Below are 23,274 nucleotides of genomic sequence, written 5' to 3' on the forward strand. Positions count from 1 at the left end.
AATCAAACGTTAAAACAAAAAAGAACAAAATAAACTCTTGTAACCACGCGAAATAAAATTCGTATATTTAAAATAATCTTAAAACTAGAGTACTTCGATATTATCATTTTCGCTACCTTTCATGATCTGAATATTTACAAAGAGAGAAAAAAATTACAATGACAATATTTAGAATGAAAAATAATAATTCTTCGCTCAATGGAAAAAAAAAAAAAAAAAAAAAAAAAAACAGTGTATTGTTAAACAGAGAATTCGTCAAGGATTAATTTCGTATCAATTTTTTATAAAACATTTACGTTTTCTTATCCAAATATCACCGTATCTTCCAAAACTAATTGTAAGACCGATCTCTGTTAATTCATACATATTTCTATTATCTTAGATTTCGGACTGTTTCAAAACTTTGCACTTTCATCGTCGTCGTTGTACTTCTTACTTCTGATTTTTTCTTTCACTCAAATCGGTAAGAAACGATTCTAGAAATATTGTAATCACGCTGCTCAATCGACGTGCCAGTAATCAGTTGCAATTTACGCTTTATTTTCGTAAAACTAGAAACTGCAAATGAAAAAAGAAACATATATATATATATATATATATACCTATATATGTATACATACAGAGTGAATAGCTAACAGTCGACTGGTCTAACGCGCATGCGCTAAAATTGAAAGAGCAAATGCAGTTGTTTTGTCAAGTTGACCAATCGTCATAAGTTTAATCACCGCGATGTATGTAACCTCAAAAAATTTCACAGCTGATGGTGGCAATTGTGCGCAATTTCGGTCATTTCCCGATTAATACTTTTTACGAATAAGAACGTCCGCAATCCGTCCATTCGTTATTCAAAAATAGTTCCAACGGCCAAAATGTTTTATCTTTTACCGATGCTGTAAAAATTTTGAGATTACGTAAATCGCGGTGACTAGACTTACGACGGTTGGTCAACCTGACAAAACAATTGCATTTGCTCCAGAATTTTAGCGCATGCGCGTTAGACCATTCGACCGTTAGCTATTTACTCTGTATATGTATATATATATATATTACATATTTATATAGAATGAAAGTTGATGTATGAAATAATTGCAGTAGAGTTGTGGCAGTAATTTTAAAACTTATCGTCAGAACTAAAATTGCTGTGATAAAGACAATACCTCTTCATATTTTTTCCCACATGAACTTTACATGTGTACGTTATATTATATCCTGATTTTCGTAAATGCCAGCGCGACTCCCTGTGTAAATGGAATACAGAATCGCTGCATAAATTCCTAAACCCAGCCAAGCCTTACTTACATGTATTATGATGATGATAGTAATAATAATATTAATAATAACAACAATAAGAGCACGACGAGGCTGAAAAGTTCAATAAAAAAGAAAATAAGAAAATAACGTCCGTAAAGAATCTAAACCAAATATATAGGTGAACGTGAAATGTACTAAACATTACATATTGTATACCTATACATATATAATGTGTAATAATGACGAAAATGATCAGCGATGAGAAAAAATATTTCAAACGGTATTGCGAACCGATGAAAAATGAAAACCGAAGAGCATAAATCACCATTCCGTTAGTTCTCTTTATCATTTCCTCTACGTCATATATTATATATATATATATATATTCTTTCCGTGTATACATGTACTCCATGAGATATGGAAAAAAGCAGCGATCCGTGCCCCCGTGTTTTCGAAGTTTTTCAAAGAGAAAAGGAAAACTTGCGTATAAAATAAAATATGAGTAAATCGGCGTCCCTCAAAAACGTTCATTGCTCCTGGGGCACTTTGAGGAGGACCGTTCTGGTCCCGTCAGCGTCGGAGATGTTTATTTTGAGCTCGTTCGTCAGCGCCTCGAGTTTGTCGACGATCTTCGTCGCCGCTTCGCCCCCCGGTTTTGGCGGGGGCCAAACGTCGTCGAGGGGAGGCTCAATGAACCTTCGTCCCGGCTTCACGTCGCCCTCCGACCCTTGGCCCAGGGTTCCGCCGACGTATTCGTACCGCGACGTCATCTTCGACGCCGGGTCCGGGTCCAGGCGGGGGCGTTTATGCGCCGGAACCGCCAAAGCTGGACTGTTGTAGTCGTGGTCGAGGAGGCCTTCGACTTCCTGGAGGAGCTCCTCGCCGCACTGCAGCTGGAGGTCTTCGCCCAGAAGCTGCTTCGTATAAAGCAGGCTGCGCGATCGTCCTGTAAAAGACATTTTTATTATTTATTATCAATCGCGTTTTTTGCTTCTGCAATACGAATTATTGACTTTTATACACTCAGATTAATATGGATCTCAACGAATGATATTTCGTTTTGGCGGACTAATTGACTGAATTCATTGAATTTGAAAAATGTTTTTCAATTTATCGACATTTTTTTTTCAACGAAGTATGTCATCTTTTGTGTTGTACTTTGTCTGTTAGGATTAAGCAGTTGGACGTTTCTATCTCTATCTCTCTGTCTGCGACAAGTTTTCTTAACAGCCTTATTATACAGAATTAACGATTCTACCGGCATTTAAAATTGTGAATTTTTTTTTCACAAAATGGTCTGAGTGTATTAAAAAATGGATGAACAACGATTTTCGATCGTGTTTTACGAATGAAAAAAAAAGTAATTTAATTCAGCATTGGTCACTTATACGATAGCGAATATCGTATGTATGCCTATAATAAGCTATATTATCAGTTGGCCAAAGAGAAAAAAACAATTCAAGTGTTGCGCAGCGCTCTTCTGAGAGTGTCCTAAAATAACGTAATCGTTATTCAAGGTAAAATTCCAAAGCAGAAACGAAGGGGTAAAAAACGTAGAAGAAATTTGAAGGCAACATTTTTTACGCGTTTGAAATTTCGACGCCGCAGTATTTGATAACGATATTATATGATTAGACTGACAATATTCAGCCTTGGGGAAGTTTATCGCAGGTATTTTATATCGTCAAGGAAGATCTTTGAGCCAATTGTGTAAACAATTAGAGCTAAGGTAGATATGAGTACGAATCTGAAATGCCGATATAAAGCATTTATATTTGCCACTTGTTATTTCCTGTAGCGGGGCGTTATATTTTTCTCGTGAAAATTATGCTAATCCGATGGATTATAAAACTTTCAAACTAGCGCAAAATTATCTATAAAATTGAGGGAAATTCACTAGAAAATTAAATATAGCGTGGTGCAGAATCCGTAACAATATTTGTGACAAACGAGCGAGGTTAAATATATTCGAAAAATTGAGATTTCAAGGATAATTGTGAAGAAAATGTAGTTGTAAGAAATAATTATACAAAGACGACGAGTTGACGAAGAGAATTTGTCATACATATGTATTATATATATACCTAATACGCAAAGTTCGAAACGAACAACTATAGTAAGCGTTATAAATTATCTCTCGGAACGCAGCGTCTCAAACAACTGACGCATATATTGGGTCAAGAATATTATTCCGCCACGCGAGGCGGTTAAATGCAGTGTGTGTGATAATCGGGACTGCGTGATGTAACTGTACAATTTACGAATGACAAAGTAATAAATGAATCCGATAAGAGCAGCTGCGTACACTCGGCCGCAGTGATTCTAAAACGGTTTGTGATTTTTTCAACGCGTCTGTTACGTTGGCAGCGCAAAATTCCCTAGACTGTTACTATGCAGAATCAGCCTGCAGCGCCAACATCGATCGCCCGCGAAACAGGCTTGATCTATGCAAATATAACAAGACCATAGACAGATTATAAATGGAGTAACCAAGGCATAGGCGTTAGCATAAGTGGAAAGGTCGGATGGACTTAAAGAGAAAAAAAATCGAGTGGCCGGTCTATCCTGGTTTGCATACGGCATACGCGTTCACGCATGCGTCAAAAACACAAGTCCGCGTAAAATACTGCGCATGATTGTTAGAAGAGGATAGATAGATCACTCGATTTTCTGTCTACTTGCCTATTCTATGAATAATATCTTTACGAACAAAATCCATGACCATCGAATCTAACTCGAAGAATACATTATGTAACAAGGGAATAATCAGCTTTATTCCTGTGTTGCATGTAGGACTTTATTCCCAAGTTAACTGTGGCCACTTTATTGTTTTGGAAAGTAGGACTCACGCACAGAGGCGAAGAATTTTGAGTTCTGTAAGTTTGAAAAGTAAAATTTGTTGAGGACTTATAATGATATAGAAGGTAATAATTGAAAATTGAAAAAAGAGAGGAAATGAGAAAAACTGCGGGCCGATTCTGCATTACCAACGTAACCGACTCGGAATCACTGCGGCAAGGTATACGAACTGGAGGGGATACGAGGCCTGAGGAACGTTCGAGTCGTTTAAGGTCGCGGCTTCTAACGGTACGCGCTTGCGGGATGGGATGCTTACAATTAGCGATGAGTAGTTTGTACGGCTACCAGTTTTACCGCGACGCACCTAAATAAACCTTGAAAAATCGATGTACTTACGTAGGTCGATCCCGAGGAAAATCCTGAAGGAGAGATAGAGAGAGGCGTAACGCGAGAACGAAGAGCCCCTGATAAAACGAGGGTAAAAAGCTTCCATAGCTCGACTGTTTAGACGCACGTACGATAAGTTATCTCGATATGTATTTTTATTGTATACGTAATACAATATTTGTCACAGTATCTACGCAATGCGACGTGCATATTTGAATTCACGCGACAAAGATCCAAAGATCGATATTTTCTTCTCATCTCGACGATTTAGGTATATCATGGGCAAAAGTTGATGTTTTCTTTTTACATCGACAGGTGTTTTACACCTATCGAGAAGACACGAGTATCTTTGATGACGTTACGCGGTTGCAGCAATTGTGTTTGAATACCGTGAAGAGATATTCTGCAGGGACTGTAATTAATTTGATTACTAATTGAGACACGGGGAAAATGTATATAATGGAAACTAATGGGCAAACACGGAGATCTTATACAATGCCAGTTTTTGTAGAGAAAAATATACAAGGAATTACGAACATGATGCTTCGTACATCTATAGGCTCGTGCCGATTTTGATTCTTCGAGCAAGAAAACCTTTTTATCGTCCCGGCTGATAAAAAGCGATAAGAAGAAAGACTCGAGGAAAAGTAAAAAACAAATAAAAATAAAACGAATAAAAATCTAATTCGATAACCTATTATGCAATGTGGAGGAATAATTATACCGAGTTGCAAATTCCGTACGTCGGAAAAAAATAAAAGCAAATTAAAAAAAAAAAGAACGCCATTTCTTGCAACATCGATCTACACACACGAGGTCCAAATTAATACGAACGTTTACGTTACGAAACTTATTTAAAAAATAACTAATTCACGACTTTTAAGTGAATTTACATGCATTGAGTTTGCAAAATATGCGGTTTCCTGTATTTCGGACAATTCTAAAATCGCATAACTACGATTTTACACAGTTGTATGAATGTTGAGAACTTCAAGCTTACAAGTACAGAACGTGTCGATTTTGACTGCGTCTTCCATTACACTTAAGATTTCGTTCGAATCGGCGTCTCGACTACGATGAGCATTAATTGTAGACCGAAGAGATAAAATTCCTCGAAGAAATGCTACACTTTTTTCGAAACCGGTGTCCAGAGTTCGGAATACAGTCAACATCGGGTGAAAAGTAGTTCAGCGGTTTCTTATCGTGAAATGTAACGGCTGGTAATCCTCGCCAAAAAACCCGCACGTTATTGCAAACCGAAGCAATTCGAGGAAAAAATAAATGTAGTAGAAAAAGAAACTGTATCTTCTATTAATAAAGGCCGTGTAAACAAATACGTGCATGAAATCGGTTCAGCGAATTACGCAACGTTTCTCCTCGTCAGCAATGACGAAGAAATTTGACCTCTTCGGGTGACAGAAAAGTAGATAGAAAGAGAGGGACAGAAGATCCGTACTTAGTTACCATATTTCGCCATGTTTTGGGCCCGATGGTTTGTCATACGAGCTCGGAATATTAAATTGTAAGTAGCTGGCGTGTTCTCCACTTTAGGGCCGACTGGTTAGAGTAAAAAATTCCTTTCTCTTACGGTGTCAATGAACTAGCTTGCCTCTGCCTCCGCAGTTCAAAAGTTATTATTTACGTACCCGTAGAATTCGCTGAACGAAATTGATCAATCGTTAACATTTTCGCAGAATCGGATATACATACGCGTATATGTATACCTATAATGTGAAGAAAATAAAATTTTCTCATTTTTATTCTTTCATTTATCCCGAGGTAGAAATAAATATATGTCTGAGAAACTGACCGATGAAGGAAGTGTTGGGGAGAAAATTCCCGTTAATCCGGGGCGTGAAATCTCGGCTATTATATCACCTCGAGCGGAGCAAGTTATACAGCGAGTTTAATTTCGAAGTTGAGAGAAGAAGAGGAGAACTGGTACAGCGATAACGAGAGTGTGACCCATAATAGGAGGAAACCGCGGGCGATATCTTATCTCGGTCTCTCGTCGGACACTCGGAGTATGATGGGAAGCTTAGTTAGTGCTTTTAATTTGTACAAAAATCATCACTTTGCGAATATGCACCATCCGTCTCAGGCAGTAACGAAGGAAAATGCCAAGTTTTCAAAATCGCTCCAGCATCCGGTAATGAAAGTACGATACAGAGCAAGCCGGGGGGGATTTGCCAGTCGACGAAGTGAAACTCCAGTTTGGCATGTAGAATCAAATCCGACACACGCGGTCAGTGATGATTAACGATTTAGTCTCCGTTAACGCGATCTATGATTATTATTATTATCTAGTTTTCAATGATTGGACGATTCGTTGAGAGCGATAAATTTGATACACAGAATTCGAGAAATGAGAGAAAAAATTTATTCTAGATCTCTTTTATTCTGTTATGGAATTTTGAAGTACTAATTTGGATAAATAATGAGATTTGTATCGATATTTTCCCATCAAACAGTAACGCGATGATTATGGTTAAGATTCTACTAGTCTATCTATATATATGTTACAATGAAAACGGTGAAAAAGGAGGAAATTTCTATTGCTTAGAAAGTGTGAAGAATACTTGCAGGTAATATCTTGTGCGATATTTAGTGTTCTTTGATCGTAAGAATCACTCTAAAAAGATTTTATCTCCGATGTTTATTCAAAGCGAAAGCGTCGGAATTTTATACTTTTATACAGTTTTACGAGATTTTTCCGACCGTTTCAGAGTAGAAGATGAAGACGAAATAAAACGTTATTCTGTGAAATAAAAAAAATTTATATACATTGTTATTAATCTCATTGTGAGGTTCATATTTAATTGGTGAACGAGAACTTAACTCTCTGTATCGGAGAGATGCCGAATCTGTGTACGTGCAATATATTATAACTGTTCAACGACTAATCGCACCGGAGCAATCTTTCTAGGTTACTTTCACTGTAAACTTGTCTTATATATCCTTGCGTCCTGCAGATACACAGACAGACAAGATACGCGCCTACATAAAGTTCACGTCTTTCTCTCCCCTTTTGCTCGACATCCGCCAGGCTTGGGTTTCGATTTATTTTAAAGTAAGCCTTGACTGAAAGAAATAATTCAAACCGATTGCTATTTTTTTTTTCTCATCGATTTTAACCGGATTTCTGGTTAAAATGTTTCCTGTTAAATGATTGTCGGAATCAAATCATTAAATTGGTTAATTTTTATCGGTTTCTTGTACAGAAATATGGTATTAATCCATTTAGATCTCACTTGACCGATAAAAATTGAGATCCCATTGGCGTCCGCTAATTTCTAATATCTTATATCGGAAGTCGAAAGTCTATTCATGGCTTCACAGATTGATGCAGCCAATGAATTTCTCGGACCGCGGCAAATCGCTGTATTACAATGAACCAATTGCTGTAATTGATACGACTACAAAACTCCAAGAAAGCAAACATCCGCACTGCGTTTATCCAAGTTGATTAATGTCTGGTAAATTGAACGTGAGAAGCTAATGAATTATTAATTCGCGGAAGGAAACTGGCTCTCAATATTCAAATACAAACGGATCCACACTTCCAAGTTTAACGACAAAAGTAAGAGGACAAGGAAAAAGAAGAAGAAGAAGAAGAAGAAGAAGAGTGTCTCCCTTCTCAAGTCCTCGAGCCTTTCACAATCTCGTCGGGTTCAATGTCCGGGGCGACCCGCGATCCTCGTCGGTCAGGTGTGTAAACCGAGAATCAAGCGACCAGCCGACGGATTTCAAGAATGCTACGTGCACGCGGACACGTTCTTTGATTGTAGTACAAGATTGTGCAGGTATAAGGAACGGAATTTATACCCACGGGAAGAGAAGCTTCGTCGTCACCGGCGAGGCAGGCCGACTTTGACCGTGAAACTTTTTTCATTCGAAGGCACTGCTAGGTAGGTCAGATTCTTAATCGCTGTACAGTTAGGTTAGAAATGTGAATGCGATGAGAGGAATTGAGATAGGACATTAAGGGGATTAAATTGCTGTTTAGCTAAAGATCGATGATGATTTTGATAGATTTCAGTACGAGGTAGTCGTGCATCCAGCATCCGGTACTTGTAAAATTATTATTGTATATACGTAAGCTACGAAGATCTTTTTGAAGATACAAAAATAGAAAGTACTGGTGTTATTTATAAACGAAAGCTTAGATATATCGATGATTCGTTTTAAATCGTTTCAGAATTTTTAAGAATCTAGTAGATTTTTAACCATTATAAAGCAATTTGGAAGAAAGCATCGGTACCTAAGCCTACGTTCCTAGTTCCAATATTATATATTTTGTATTTTTTTATTTTTAGAAGGATGTGCGTAGCTTACAAATATCATAATTTCATAAGTGTTGATTGTTTAGCTATCTCATAATAGAATTTACAAGAAGTATCGAAATTTTGTCAACTAACCTAACTTAACATCACGCAACAAATCAAATTAAACGTACACTTGAAGTTTTTACGACAAGCTCTATTTAAGAGAAGAAATTAGCTACGGAAATTTGGTTTGCGCACATCGAATTTAAAATCTAGGACACCGAATAATGCGTCCTGTTGATTAGTCGAAAAGTAGAATCGGTTTAGAGAAGTTTGGGTTTTGTGTCTCAAGAATCGCTGACGTAATTTTCTGTGCATTCTAACGCGGACCAAAAAGGGTCTCGTGATGTCAGACTCGCAATCAGCATTCGAGCCTTCGGCGTCTGAGAGCCCTGAAGCTGGACTTACAAAGAGACAGAGAAGGTCGGGACGTAATATCGAGAATTAATTTAGGTCACCGCGCGTGAATTCTGAATTGAAAACAGTCGCTTGGAGACACGGGAAAAAAGAGTTGAGAAGCCCGAATTAAAAAGAAAAGAAAAAAGCTCCGGTGGTTGAGTAGAGAGATAATTCCATACATTTCTTCTTTTATCGAAAACAAAATCATATGAACCATATTAAAATCCATTAATTTTTTTTTATCGATCTTGTTCGTTGGTAAAAAAAAAAAATATCTGTTAAGTAAGATCGTCATAGGTTACAAATGACAAACACATGGCTTATCAAAACGTACATTATCCTTATCTAAATGCTATTCCATTTAGAAACAGAATACACTAAAGTTCCGAATATTATCTGAACGATATGCTTTTGATTTATGTCAGAAAAAGTTACTCGTGATCCAGCTTCTTAATTAATTGTACTTAATTTTGTTCAACTTAAGGGAACATCGGACGAACCAAACTTGAATTGATTCTCTCAACTTTCGTCTCCTTGTTTTTTCTTTTTTTGGTAATATTTCGACTGGGCATTAAACACCGCAAAAAATATTCGGTGCGGACTTTGATAGTTCATAATTTGGTGCCAATCTAATACTGCTGATTCTTAACAGTACGGTAGTCCACACCGACTAATTTTCGTCCATTTCAATATCGAAATTATCATTTTTTCCACAGTACGCAGGTAATACACATTATTCAAAAAAATTACCTGCAAGTGGTGGCATTTTCTCCGACTGCTCCTGTTCCTGCGCTAGCTCGTTGCTGTTCGCGTTCGAGTGCGGACGAAGGTTTGGTACGGCGACGAGGGCGAGAGAAAGCAGAAGAACCATCAGACAAGTGGCAGGCTGTGCACTTTTGTTGCTGTTCTGTATGAGGGTTTGCAGCCTCTTTAGCTGCCCGGCGAGACTCTGGTTTTGGCTCTGGAGGGCCTTGATGCGTTTAAGGAGAGTCATGTTTTCCTCGGTGCACTGCTTGACGCGGTCCTCGAGGCCGTCGACGTACTCCTTTTTCCTCTTGCGGGAGTCTTGGGCGGATATCTTGTTGCGTATCTTGCGTCTGATCCTCTTGAGTTCGCGCTCCTCGTGTTTGGTAAGCGGATAGTGAGTAGGCAGAGTGATTCCCTCCTTCTGGAGCAACCGCTTTTCCTCACTGTTCAGCTTCAGCCGAGGGTACGGTGACGTTTCCGGTTCCGAACTCACTTCGTCGCTCGATATTCCACCCTTTTCGCTACCGGAATCGTCCTGCTTGATGCTCACCTGTTTCGGAAGTGGCGGTCATTTGATGGATACTTTTTTTTTCTACCACGTAGAAGGGAAAGAAAGAGGAGTTACAAGGGCTGCGGAAGCTTACCGACAATGGTTTGCTGATCACGTTGCCCTGGTTGATCTTGAAGCCTTTAAGATTCCTCGCCTGCGTCGCGTTTATGATTTTTATCGTCCGGACTTCCTTCATGTCCTTTAGGCTTACCGGAAGGAGAATCGAACGCGGATTTCCCGAGCCGACCGGTGTTACCCGGATCAATTGTCTAATGTTATTACGTTTGTTACTCTGAAGATTGCGCAGATTGATCGTCGCTTCCGGTGGAATTTCTGGCTGGTGTTGTGTCACGACGTCTGGAACAGTTAGAAATCAGGTCATTCGTAGCTTTGTATACTGCATTGAATTATCGAAGTATTTGACAGTGAGGATCGATGGATCAGCTTGTTCTAAATCAACGAGGCTGAAGTTAGTAACGTTAATGTATCGAAAAAAAAATTACTGAAGCATTTACTGCACCTTGAATAAATTGAATGTACAAAAATCTGAGCTTTTGATGCTGTACTAACAGTTTACTAAAATTTAAGTCATCTTAAAGCAGCAAAAATAACGACGTTTTACAAAGATGCGTCATTACAATAAAGTTACAAAATTCAACCTGATCTAAATCATCGATTCGAGTTTCGCGTTCAAGGCTAAAATCCAGTTTCTCTCTTTCTTCGATTTTTTTGAAGATTCTCGGATCGAATTTAAAAAAAAATTCGACCCAGAAATCCCTTGGAAATATGTTTAAAAAATTGTCGACTCAACCATGCTGAGTATTTGGTAATCGCGAAGAATATAGACCGCAGCTCGATAATGAGGTCAGAGTACCTACATGTGAAATTGGCTGAAGATAGTGGTTGTATAACATACGTATATGCCACTAAAGCGAAACAAGGCGCGTCACGTAATATCACGCACAGAGAATTCCTACACAAGAAGTGTATTTTACCTTAATCAAGTTAATTTACCCTAGAAAACGATGGGAAAACTTAGGACTTAGGAATTCATATACATAATAGCAAAGTTGCGTTCACACCCTTTACACGAAACATCTTCGAACTGCAGATAATATTCTTTATTTTATCAATTTTCACGTTTTCTTTTGGTGTACCACGTTACTGAGGACAGTAACAACTTAACGATATCATTTGTATACGAGTCTTGCAAGCTCAGACTTCAAAGAGATATCTTTGACTTTTCTAACACGAAGAACCCTTTCCAATCCTGGTTTTCGCAATTCCCGCGTCACCCTTTGTAACAACACTTGTAGGTACTCACTAAAATTGAGGGTCTGTTGCTGTTGCTGGACGACGACGGCCTCCTGGGATTGTCCGTCGGCGATGTTGTTGGGCTCGACGACGTTCACGAGGGTTTGTTCAAAGTCCATTTCCTCCGTGGCATCCGTCCCAGGTGATCCGAGGTTCGAGCTCATCACCGATCTGATCGGGCTGTCGATCGGACTTTCGGGGCTTGATTCAAGGGATTGATTCGGGCTCTCAATTGGGTCGAATTCGACGAAATCCCGAGGGCTGTTCAAGTCGGAGTTGAATTCTATCTGCTCTTCCTCGATCGGCAGTAGCGGGCTCAGCTGCTGTTCGCACGAGCTTAAAGCACTCGAGAGTCCGCTGTCCGACGAGGAGGACGGAATTGCAACCAGGTCGCTGTCTATCAGATCGAACTGGTTGTCCAGCTTGAATATCGAGTCCAGGAAATCGTCCGGATTCGTCGGCCATTCTTCCGTCTGAAATACGAAAAATTTTCTTTGATTTAAAAGTAAATAAAACGACACAAGTATGTATCTTGCAGATTTCAGCAGCTGTCCAGCTAAGAATTTCACGATTTTCTGCCGATTTAGCTGATTATTCAAGTCAAAATTTTCGTCGCAATTTGAGAATGAAAATTACTCAGTTTTTTAGGGTCAACTATGTGCAATCTACGAATCTAGTTTCTTCGTTTCGTTTTTTCTACACGAGAAAAAAAAATAAAAAAATTTCCGCGTTTTAGATCGTAACAGTTGTGAACAACAATGAAGCAAGTTTGTTTAAAAAATGCTAATGAGTAACGAAATTCAATACGAGGTTAATGAAATGACAGTTTTTCGACTTCGGAATAATTTTAAAGAAGCTGGATTTGAGAAATGTGAGTTTAGATAAGGTTTACAAAATTCGAGACCACTAAATTTTTTAAATGAAAAGTTTTCCTTAAAATTCACGCTCGTAATAAGTTGACAACTTGATTTGTTAACCGGAAAAATCGTTGAAGGCTTTCCCGAATCGGAATACAATATTTTTTTCAGCAAGTGTAAATAAATTGTTTGAAAAATAAAAACAGGCCGTTCAAGTCGAATTGAATTTGCCATGTTTGTTGGATTGCACGCAAGAATAATTATTCGCAATCAATAAAACGACCATTATCTGCTAGGGTGTGATTTACTGAAAAGACAGACAGCCGGCGCCACGATTCGCGACAGTGAAAAACGTGCGAGGGTGTGATTGACATCGATTTATTGACGCGCGTTCAGGGATGCGGAAGGACGATAAGAAGCTCGTTTCTCTGCCCCAATTGAGAAAGGTGGATCGATTTTCCATTCGGCTATCCTTTCTCATCAGTGTAACCAGTCAATTGTTAAATAAATTCTATTACATCACGCGCTGCGCTTGTACGCCATGATTTCCCGTATAACAATAAATCGTCCTAAGCCCGTTAAATCTTATTTAAAATATTGAAAAAAAAACAATAAAAATATAATACGAGATAACACATAGAATTTTGTCTGAAAACTGCAGTGAGATCTTTTTACGTAATATAATTATATGTGTTTTTTCTTGCAGGACATACGCGGTAGAAAATATCTTCAGAAAGCTGACAATCACGGCGAAAAAAGGTGGAAAGAAAAGTTATCAGAGTGTGGCAGAATCGTACTAAGGTACATAATTTTTTATTCGTTTTCTTTTAGGTCAGTTATTTTGCAGATTTCTCCCGTTTCCTGTCTCTCTTTATTCTTCACTCTCTCCCTCTCTTTCTCTCTCTCTTCGCCGCGTACCTATTATATTCCTCTCTTTTTGGAATAGTTGTACAGGCACCGCATGGTAACGGGTGAAATTACTTATGGCATAGTGGTTTTACTGTTCTATGGTTGTTACAGTGTTACAAACTTCGTAGTGTAAGAATATAAGTAGTGAGCTCGTACAGATAATTGCACCCTTTGTTCAGTACAGTCAAAATTTGCATAGAAATTAGCTTTATACCGCGGTCGAAATTTTGTCCGCAATAATCCGTATCAGTAGTAGTGCTGTGCGATTACACGACCAATCGGCAACTTCGATTAATCATTTTTTTCGACTAATTGGTTAATTGATTAATTAAGTTTTTCGATTAATCGTTTTCCCAGTTAATCTTTACTTTACTGGTTGACCGGCAGAATTGTCATGAGACAACTTTGATTAATCGATTATTTGGAGAAACGATCAACCGAAATCGCGTATTAATCGATTAGTCGAAAAAACGATTATTCGATTAATCTCACAGCTAACATTAGTACACATTGAGTCCGTGACTCGGTCCATAAATTTTTGTTGAGAAACTGGAAATTTCTGCGAGCGGGCTTCTGGACGAGCAGAATTATCGATCTTGAGAATGACTAGAGCCAAATCGCGCTTTTAGATGTCCGTCGGGAATTCCCGCTGGATTAACAACCTAAAGCTATTAGCTAAAAGCGGTTATTTTACGATGAAATTTAGGAAAATGTCGATGCTAGTGCGTAGTTGCCTAAATATTTTCATCAACGTTACCTGCACGCTTTATAATTTATATACAGTACTGCGAAAGATGATTATTTCTACTGGATCCGACTATCTCGCAAGTTTTTTTAATTTCTCCGAATTAACGATGCGCAACATCGAGCAATAATTTAAACAGTTCGGTGCAAGGATAATAACCAAGGCGACAACAATTAACTGCGTTGTGCAAAATTGTTTCAACGATTTCGGTTGAATTTTGCGGTATTATCATTATACAATTCAACCTTGCGATAAGAAATTACTCTATAGAAACAGTAATAACACGTGGACTGAATTGAACGTGCAACTTACTTGTATTTAAAACTCGTGAATGCATGAACAACAATCAGCACTGATTAAATTCATCGGTATCAAGCCATGAGAAAAAAAAGAATTGTAGATTCTTGCCTACCGAGTTGCCTCTTTGCTCTAGATATCGCGCATGCATTGTTCGTCTGCTCATTTTAGGTCTTCAGAAAATGAAACAATAAATTTATGCTCATTGTAAGGGATAGCATTGTTGTACAGATACACCAATTAAACTCAGTTCATCGTCAATCTTCACTGCTGAGTTCTTTATTCTCTTTATGCTTCGAACAGTCGGGCTTATAAGCGCTTCAGGGTCCCGCAAGCTAACGGTTCCTCCCCCCTCTTCGTTCCAAGAACGAAATTACACATGGGATGTGAATACTGGACACATTTGTTGTCTCGATCAAGATGCAGCCTTTTTCTATGTTGAATTCAGCGTAACAAAATGTCGGACGACAGTTTTCGAGTGTTGGCTATAATTTAATTGAAGAATAGTCGAAAACGAAGAACTGTGTGAGAGGATATAAATTGTAGAAATTTACAGGACGCAGGAGCGAATTTCTCCTTTCTTTCTGCTGGATTCCGTGTAACTTCTATTATCGAGCTCTCGACTGTACTTTGAGTTGTCGTAGGGGAGGGTGGCGCAAAGTGGCCCCTGGGGGCAAGTGGGTACCTTAAAATTTTTGATATGTAAAAAAATTTGAGAGCAAAGTGGACCCTCTGAAATTTTGTAAATAACAGAGGATAAAATTAACCACGAGAACTTTTCATTAAATATAAATTATTCGGAAATCATTTACTCGAGTAATTGCAGACTTCATAACGCCAAACGTCTGAAGTTGTGCTTTAGTCTCAACTCGTCAAAGTCAAATAATTTCCTGAACTTGAATTTGTGAATACTTTTTCTCGAGAAAGCTAGATAATAATTTAACATAATTGTTCATATGAAAACTAAACGTTTTATTCTGATTTTAGGCATTATTTTCTTAAGGGGCCAACTTTGCTCCACCTTCCCCTATGTATGCGGTGTTTATAGGTTTTTGAATTGAACGTCCTATCGGAATGCACGCAATTTTGTCGATACGGCTTGTAGAACCAAAAAGAAAAAGAACACTCATCGTTGCACGTAGCTTTATAATTATTCTTTGACCGATGTTCGCATAATTTCGAATACGTTCTCAGGTCTTGACGATAATGATAATGATTCGTGCAGTCACATATGGTCTGTACAATTAGGTCGATATATCTTCCATCTGGAGATCTCTCTTCCGAGGAGCGCGGTGCCTTCTTTTTCAACCTCGTTAAGATCGGTCTTCCGTCGTTGCTTCCAAACACGACGATAATGAAGCCATTTTGGATTTCGCCTTTCACTCTGTTTCTTGCGGTCCCAAGTTGCTGATTCTTCCGATCGATGAAAAACGTGTCCTCGATTATGCACTTAATCACCTTGGCAAAATCAGAATAGCGTTTGAAAAGCGGGTGACATTAAAGTGTATAAAAATCACTCATCGCTTCCCTCCTAATTCATTTCCGGAAGAAGTGAGTGCATTGAGTTGTTCCGATTCGGAAATAATATTCCATAGAACAGCGTCTAGCCTCGGTTTCAACCATTGCACCGTATATGTATAATAATGAAAGTCCTGAGTCTGATGATGGTTAGAGTCCAATTCCTCTACAACGGTGAATATGAGCTCAGGATGATGATGGGTCATCGCTACTGCGAATTAGCGGTAAACTTGCATGCCTTTAAGTCGTTTTCGCGTCCACCTTCCAGACTAACAAATTAAAAAAAAAAGCGGCGCATGTAGCTAGATTGGAACAACTCGTGGTAACAAAATGGTCCGTTTATTATCCACCGGAGTTTTTGCAAATTTATACTAGACGATGCGGGCGCAAAAAACGTTTCAAGTGCCCACACGTTCACCAAATTTTCAACTTATTATTCAAAATCAACCGCGAAGAACTGAAGAAGTATTCGATCAGGTTCACTTGTGCTGTAGCACGCAAACATTTACGTATCATGTATATTTGAAGTGTGAGTCATCGGCGTGTGGCAAAACAGTTTGAAATTTTACAATAGATGTAAAGTCTGTAGGCGCAAGCTTTGAAGTTTCGTTCCAAACGGGAAAGACCAGGATTCATGCAGATGCCTATTATACGTATACACGAGTAACATGCAACCCGGAGAATTCGATTGCAGAACTCGTGGTACCAGCGAGTCAATAAGATTGGATATGATACGAAGACCGAGGACCTCGCGCTTTATCTCACTTGTGCACGTATTCTACGTAACACATGTGTGTTATTTATGCAGCTGTAAAAGGCATTGTGCAACGCGTAATATACTAATTATGAAGAAGGATATAGGGAACCGGTTATCGCGTACGAAAATTTTTCGAACTTTGATGAATTTTTAATGAAAATATTCAAGTTTTCGACGGAACAGGATGAGGCGCCTGAATATTACAAGTCCAGTTGACAACGTTTGCAGAAATGAAGAAGCGAACCATTCCTCGAATTTCCAAAACCTATCATAGAATTTTCATCGACTTGGTATGCTTTTGAGCTGCTGCATGGGTTTGAGTAGAATGAAAACTGATTATCGTCGACCGGATTTGCGAATGAGGCAACTTGCAGTGCTAAGTGAAAGTATAGAAAACAAACGTGTGTGTACGTAATGTAATAGTCACCGACGAACTTGATCCGACAAAAGCGTAATGAATCATCGTGAATCGTTTCCTAGCATCGACTGTCCGATGTTTTTCCTCATTTCTTTTCCCCTTCTTCCTTGTGGACTTCGGCCACGGTTAATCGGTAGCCCGAGCATACTTGTCGGCTGATATCAGGTTTTATAACGATTGCCGATATACAGTCTGTGGACCAAAATGGCCGCCGTCAGCAAGCGGCACGTGTGGCGGCGCGTTAAAATCTCGCCATATGTTTAACAAAAACGTGAATCGGCATGATCTAAACTGGGAACTATCGGCATTGCCTTTGTTTCTTGGGGGTCGGCGAAACGCAGCGCAACTTGTTGCAAATCCCGGTTTCTATTTCTGGCTCAAACCCGCTGTTTTGACAAGCGTGCATATAGCGCGCGTGGTCCACTTTTCGCCGCGGCGCGAGCCGGCATAGGTTCAAAAACGAGTTTGCTAAAGTCTCGCTTGTTTTGCTCCTTGGCTTATCTGCGACGTTCATCTTCGCGATTCACAATCAGATACCTATTTCGAATCACCGCTCTATCTACACGTCTTGTTTGTTTATGCCGCAAGCCGAGCAGCGTCTGCTTGACTCGGAGGATAAGTATCATAAATCATTGAGACGGTGTTATCAATGTTCGTACTCTGCACCTAGACGGGAAACCGCTTTGGAAAAAAGAAACACGATGACGAGACCGGACTGGACATTTCGTCACTTACCGCTATAGCGTCGTCCCGGCAATCGTCGTCCATGAGAACGGACTCGTGCTTAACGTCTTTCAGCATCGGATCCTCCCGGTCGAACAGGAGGTCCATCAGACTCATGTCCGAGGACAGCGACATTTTCGAAACTCAATTCAAGTCGCTTCTCAGGGCGGGAAAATGTAAACTCGTCACTGCCACTGACTCACTGAATTGTACTCGCGATGCTCTCCCATCGATACAAACTGCACTGAACACGGCCCGCACCGCGATCGCGAGATAACTGACAGCAGCTGCGTTTCACTTTTGGCTTCCGCCCCTCCTCGTCGACGCGATTATTCCCCACCGCCTACTCTCGACGCACCGACGACGACGGCCGCGAACCAACGGTTCTTTGAACTTGGAACAGCGGGACGGAGTGGGGGTCACCCTGGGTGCACCGACCTTAGAAATTTGAATTAATCGACCGAGGATACGATATGAATTTTTTCAAATTCGATGGGATTTTTTCACACGCGTTGGACTCGCGATAACAGACACGGCTAAGCGTGACCGCATAGCCGACTGCCAGCGTGTAACTAATTACGTCACGGCGTCGCGGCGAGTTGTAAGATTCCTATTGGGTGAGCCTGTTGAGTCGATAGCCGATTCGAGTTTTGTTCCGACAACGGAGCGCCTCTGGCGGATCTTTCGACCGTGAGAGACTCGGGGATGAAGAACCTCCAGTCGGTGCTGCTGTCTCATGGAATCCCTCTGTACCATTTATGCCGCGAATCGGATGGTCAGATATAACTGTATGTTTCTGCACTCGTTTTTCAAATTCAAATTCAAATTCAAATTCAAATTTAGGCGGCAAAGCGGTTATTGCGCGGCAAACAAGTCGCCCAGGTACCTTTGGACTCGTTCCAGGTATTGTTGTTTGGGAATTTCATGAAAGGGCGTTAATCAGTCGTGCGGCAAAAGGAAATTTGGCTAGGTATAGAGGGGCTGAGGGGGGATGACTTGGCTGACTGAATTCTTACTCAGGCTAACGAGCGGTCGCATTTATAACGAAACTCATTAGAGTAATGCAAGCGACGGATTTTTCGGATTGCTAAACAAAGGTGGTCCTTGCTTATTGCCTTCGGCACTATTATACCGCTCGCATTATACCCATTTGCGTGTAACTGTAACTTTGGTTAATCGTCCAGTTTTAAGGGCGAAATCGATTATTGGCTTACTCATTGTCAGTAATCGCTAACGATTTCATGTATGGAAGAAGTATAGATTTATTTATGGCGTATAGTCAATAGTGTGCAGTATATATATATAGTGCTAGACGGGGGTAGAACTCACTTATTCGTCGCGTTCTCCTTGGTGCAACGATCAAATCATCTGTTCTTCAAATCATCTGAGATTAGTTTGATACCTAAAACCAAGCAATGGACACTTCGGATTCAACCAAGTCATAGAGAATCGTGACGTTTCAATTTCAATATGTCCATGCAGTTGGATCCACAATGACGGGTTCCAGAACCCATTTCAAACGATTTCAAACTCTCAAGTCCAAACGCTCATTTATCTTTTCAATTCATTTTATCATAAAATGAAAAATCATTTTGTAGTAGATAAAAAGAAAAAGGCGGGAGAAATTTTAGGTACGGTATTTTCTCAAAATCAACGTATCTTTCCGAATCTGATTTTACACGAATTTTCCTCGATTCAACCACGACTGTTGCAATCGTATGCTTTTGATACACAATTCGCGGAGTGACATATTTTCACATGAGACTATAAAGACGTTCTTGCGCGATCAAGTTGGGGTTGTTGCCTGTTGCTAACTATTGCTGAGCTTTTTAAATAATTTGACGCCCGCGTGTGTCGCTGGACTGGCTGGCTTCGGCTTCAATTTATTCGAGAATTGCCGAGCACGCGCTATTGGCATTATTGCCGCAATTTGCACGTATGTCCATACGACACATACATGTTCACCAAATACTCGTGCAAGCCTGGATGCATAGTCATCTCAGTCGCACTAAAAATACCAGGCATGCGCCAACTGCAAGCGGTGCTGAATCTGCTGCAATGTTGCAAAATCTATACAGCAAACTACTTGTGCTAATTCGGGTTTCGAGTTCTTATTTACCAGGAAACGTGGTATGTACACATATTTATTAATGTTCATTTTCGCAATAGTATTTGCAAATTAGGCAACAGTTACAACAAGCTTCGGAAAAGCAGACTTACAAAATGATAGAAATTGAAATTCTTGACATTATTACAAGGACTATATCCTATTATTTTTACCAGAATGAATACTCGAGGTATTTATGTTTATAGTCTGGCTGAACACTTGTGTCAATTATGGTCTGTTACGCGCAACATATAATTGATATTCGTATATATGTACGTTATTAACGTACAACGAATAATCGCGTAATGACACGATGCCGAGCGGTATAAGAAAAGTTGATTATATACTTCAATGTTTTCCTAATAGAAAAAAAATTCCAACATATTGATGATTACTTCTAACGTGTCTAATTGAAAATTCTGCAACAGTTAATCAATCAACAATGAATAGATATCGAAAATTTGATTAGTTATTTTTTTATTTTTTTTTATTTACACTATGGTAAGGTAGATTCGAACAAATTTCATCTCTACCACACAAGTTTCTCGCGAGTATTTCGTAGTTTCGCTCTTGCTTAGCAGAATACGTAACCACGGTGAATCGAGAGCAGCATACGAAGTTACCGACTGCATTGCACGTGAAGAAGCGTTGGTTCGATAACGTCAGATGATGCTGAAGGCGCTCCTCCCGGCTGTCAGCCAATCAAGATCATTCATAATTGCGCTGTGCATCGCGTCGCGTTGGTGGTTTCTAACCGCTAATAATATTGATTGGCGCAGGTTGCAGGTTGGCGGGCTCGACGATACGGTGAAGCACGAACTTATGAAGAGTGCTTCAAACCTATATGCAGTGCCAATGGATGGCCGATGGTTAGATGGTAACGTCCTTGTCGTTATTCGATCGACGATGTGTTATCTATCTTCTGTAATAGTAAAATCAACCTATCGCCAGTTAATTTCATAGGCATCTAATCGGATTTCATTTATTTTCACTTTTCATAAGGGAGAAAATTACATATTGGTGTTGAACTATTTAATTTGTTATCTGGCATTTTATATTCTATTCCACTGATACTTTTCAAGATTTTTTCTAATCAGTCTTTGACTATACAGGGTACTCTACATCAACTCGGACGAGTACTAACCCTCGCCAGCTTAGATTTACCCGTCGAATTATTGTGGTATTTCAACCACTGTAAAATATTTTTGGAAATTATTATAAATTTTTTTTAGCCTTCACTTCGGAGCTGTTGAATTTAACTTCTTCGCATCAAATTTTTTAAACGATCTTATACTTCAAAATGGAAGGGTCACACGGCAAAAATAATTGCTTTTTAATTTACCTATGTAATTTGAATAAATTTTCACAATTTTGTTTTTTTTTACACCGTTATGGAATAGATAATCATAAACAAAATAAATAGAAAACGCTTTATGGAAATCGTTGTAATGCGACTAGCACTCGATTGACGTCACATGTTTTACGTATATAGATACGTACTTGACCGACTAATATATCAATATAGATCGTCGACACCCGTGAGTGCCTATTTATCAATTTCGTCGTCGAGTTGCCGTCGAGTAGTTCGATTGTTACGTGGTTCTGCGGTTTGACATACGTTACGGTATGCAGTTCAGCTTCCCGTGCTCGTACCACCGACTAATTCGACAACGCCTTTCATCAAAGAGTCTCTATGTCACTCAATTCCGCGTACTGCATGTTTGAAACCCCTCGCGTCTCGAATGCATTAACCGTTAACGTCACCCCGGTACTCCGTCACACGCGACGTCGATCACAGTCGATATATGTTGACGTTGCTCAGGTACACCCGAGTACTTGAACATAAACATGAGAAGTATCCAAGTAACATTTCGTCCCCAATTCCGAGGGGAACGATGATTGCGTGCGAGTTTTATGACTCCCCTATCGATTCAAACACATTCCCATTTTCATCGGAATTTCACCTCGTTTTGACGTACGTCTCACGGTTGCGACTTGTTTTTCAAGTGATTTCAACTATAACTTTAACTAATGTTTCCAACATTCATATATACCGCAGTATTAGCTCAGGTTTCTGGTCACTTATTATGAAATTCTCCGGCAGAAACAATCGATCAATTTTTATCCATACATCTAATTTACTAGAAATTAACCTACCCTTAGAAGCTTAGTGAGGACAAAAATTACTATCGCCGACTAATCAGATGTGCTGAAAAAGCAACCTTCGTTTTACACGGCCATTAAAGTAATTGGTACAGTTATTTTGGGCGCCCATCGCGATTTCCTGCACGTACTTTCTATTTTCTCTTACTATATTTTTGCAAGCATGTATCTAGGCGCTGCACGTGAATCATCTCCTCGGGTGTTTAGCTAGCTACTCAAGCATGCATAGAAATTGCACTTAAAGAGGAGGCATTAGGATATTAAATGAGAGGCAAAGGCTTAGGAGTTATTCGGAAATTATATTTTTCACGATTCCTCGGAGATTTGCCAACCGAGGAGGGAAATCGCTGGTTAGATTATACTTAGCTCGAAGAATAGAGCGACATCTTCTTTACCAAACGACGGCTTAAGATGCAGGATGTGTACCGGCGCAAAGTGCAAATGGGTTTGACACTGGGATGCTAATGGGATTGAACCCGTTATCCCGTTTCCCTGTCTCGCGAGTAAAAATCTCGTTTAGACTAAACTTTACCCCATCATCTAACGGCGTTGTCAATATTTCGTTAACAGTAGGAAAACGTTTTGCAGACGAGTTTTCGACGAGATATTTGACGCGTTATTACTGCATTACAGTTATAATATCTTTCTCAATGCAGTTTCGCAGTGACGAAGAAACGTTCAAAAAATTGCAACCAAATTTCTGCAAGGTACACGTATGCAGAAATCTGTATCAACAGTTTTCAATCAACATCGTTATAATCACAATAACGTTGCCTATGTTTTAAAAAAATTTTCAAACCGTACTTGTTCGGACATTCCACCTCGAACCATGCGATTCCCTACGAAGCATCGCCACGCGTATTTTGCACCCTTTCAACTAGCACTTTGTGCAGAGCCAGGAAACTGACCCCGGCATGTCTGTTGCAAAGTTCATGAGGGTTGAAGAGAATCCGGGGCGACACGATGCGACGCGACGCGACGGCTGGCCTGGCGACGCAGCTCTTGTCG

The 23,274-nt window shown here is 39.6% G+C and overlaps 1 protein-coding gene across 1 annotated transcript; it reads right to left on the minus strand.

Annotated features, from left to right (window-relative positions):
* Positions 1 to 1,714: 1,714 nt before the first annotated feature.
* On the minus strand, positions 1,715 to 18,436 carry LOC124412934 (cyclic AMP-responsive element-binding protein 3-like protein 1). The gene is made up of 5 exons (XM_046893166.1): positions 18,009 to 18,436; positions 11,783 to 12,245; positions 10,553 to 10,815; positions 9,912 to 10,458; positions 1,715 to 2,197 (listed from the first exon to the last, which is right to left on the minus strand). Exons 1-5 carry the CDS (start codon positions 18,129 to 18,131, stop codon positions 1,779 to 1,781), a joined length of 1,815 nt encoding a protein of 604 aa, XP_046749122.1. The 5' UTR covers positions 18,132 to 18,436; the 3' UTR covers positions 1,715 to 1,778.
* Between the last annotated feature and the right edge of the window lie 4,838 nt (positions 18,437 to 23,274).

Source organism: Diprion similis, chromosome 12, assembly GCF_021155765.1.
Source record: "Diprion similis isolate iyDipSimi1 chromosome 12, iyDipSimi1.1, whole genome shotgun sequence".
Taxonomy (NCBI): Eukaryota; Metazoa; Arthropoda; class Insecta; order Hymenoptera; family Diprionidae; genus Diprion; species Diprion similis.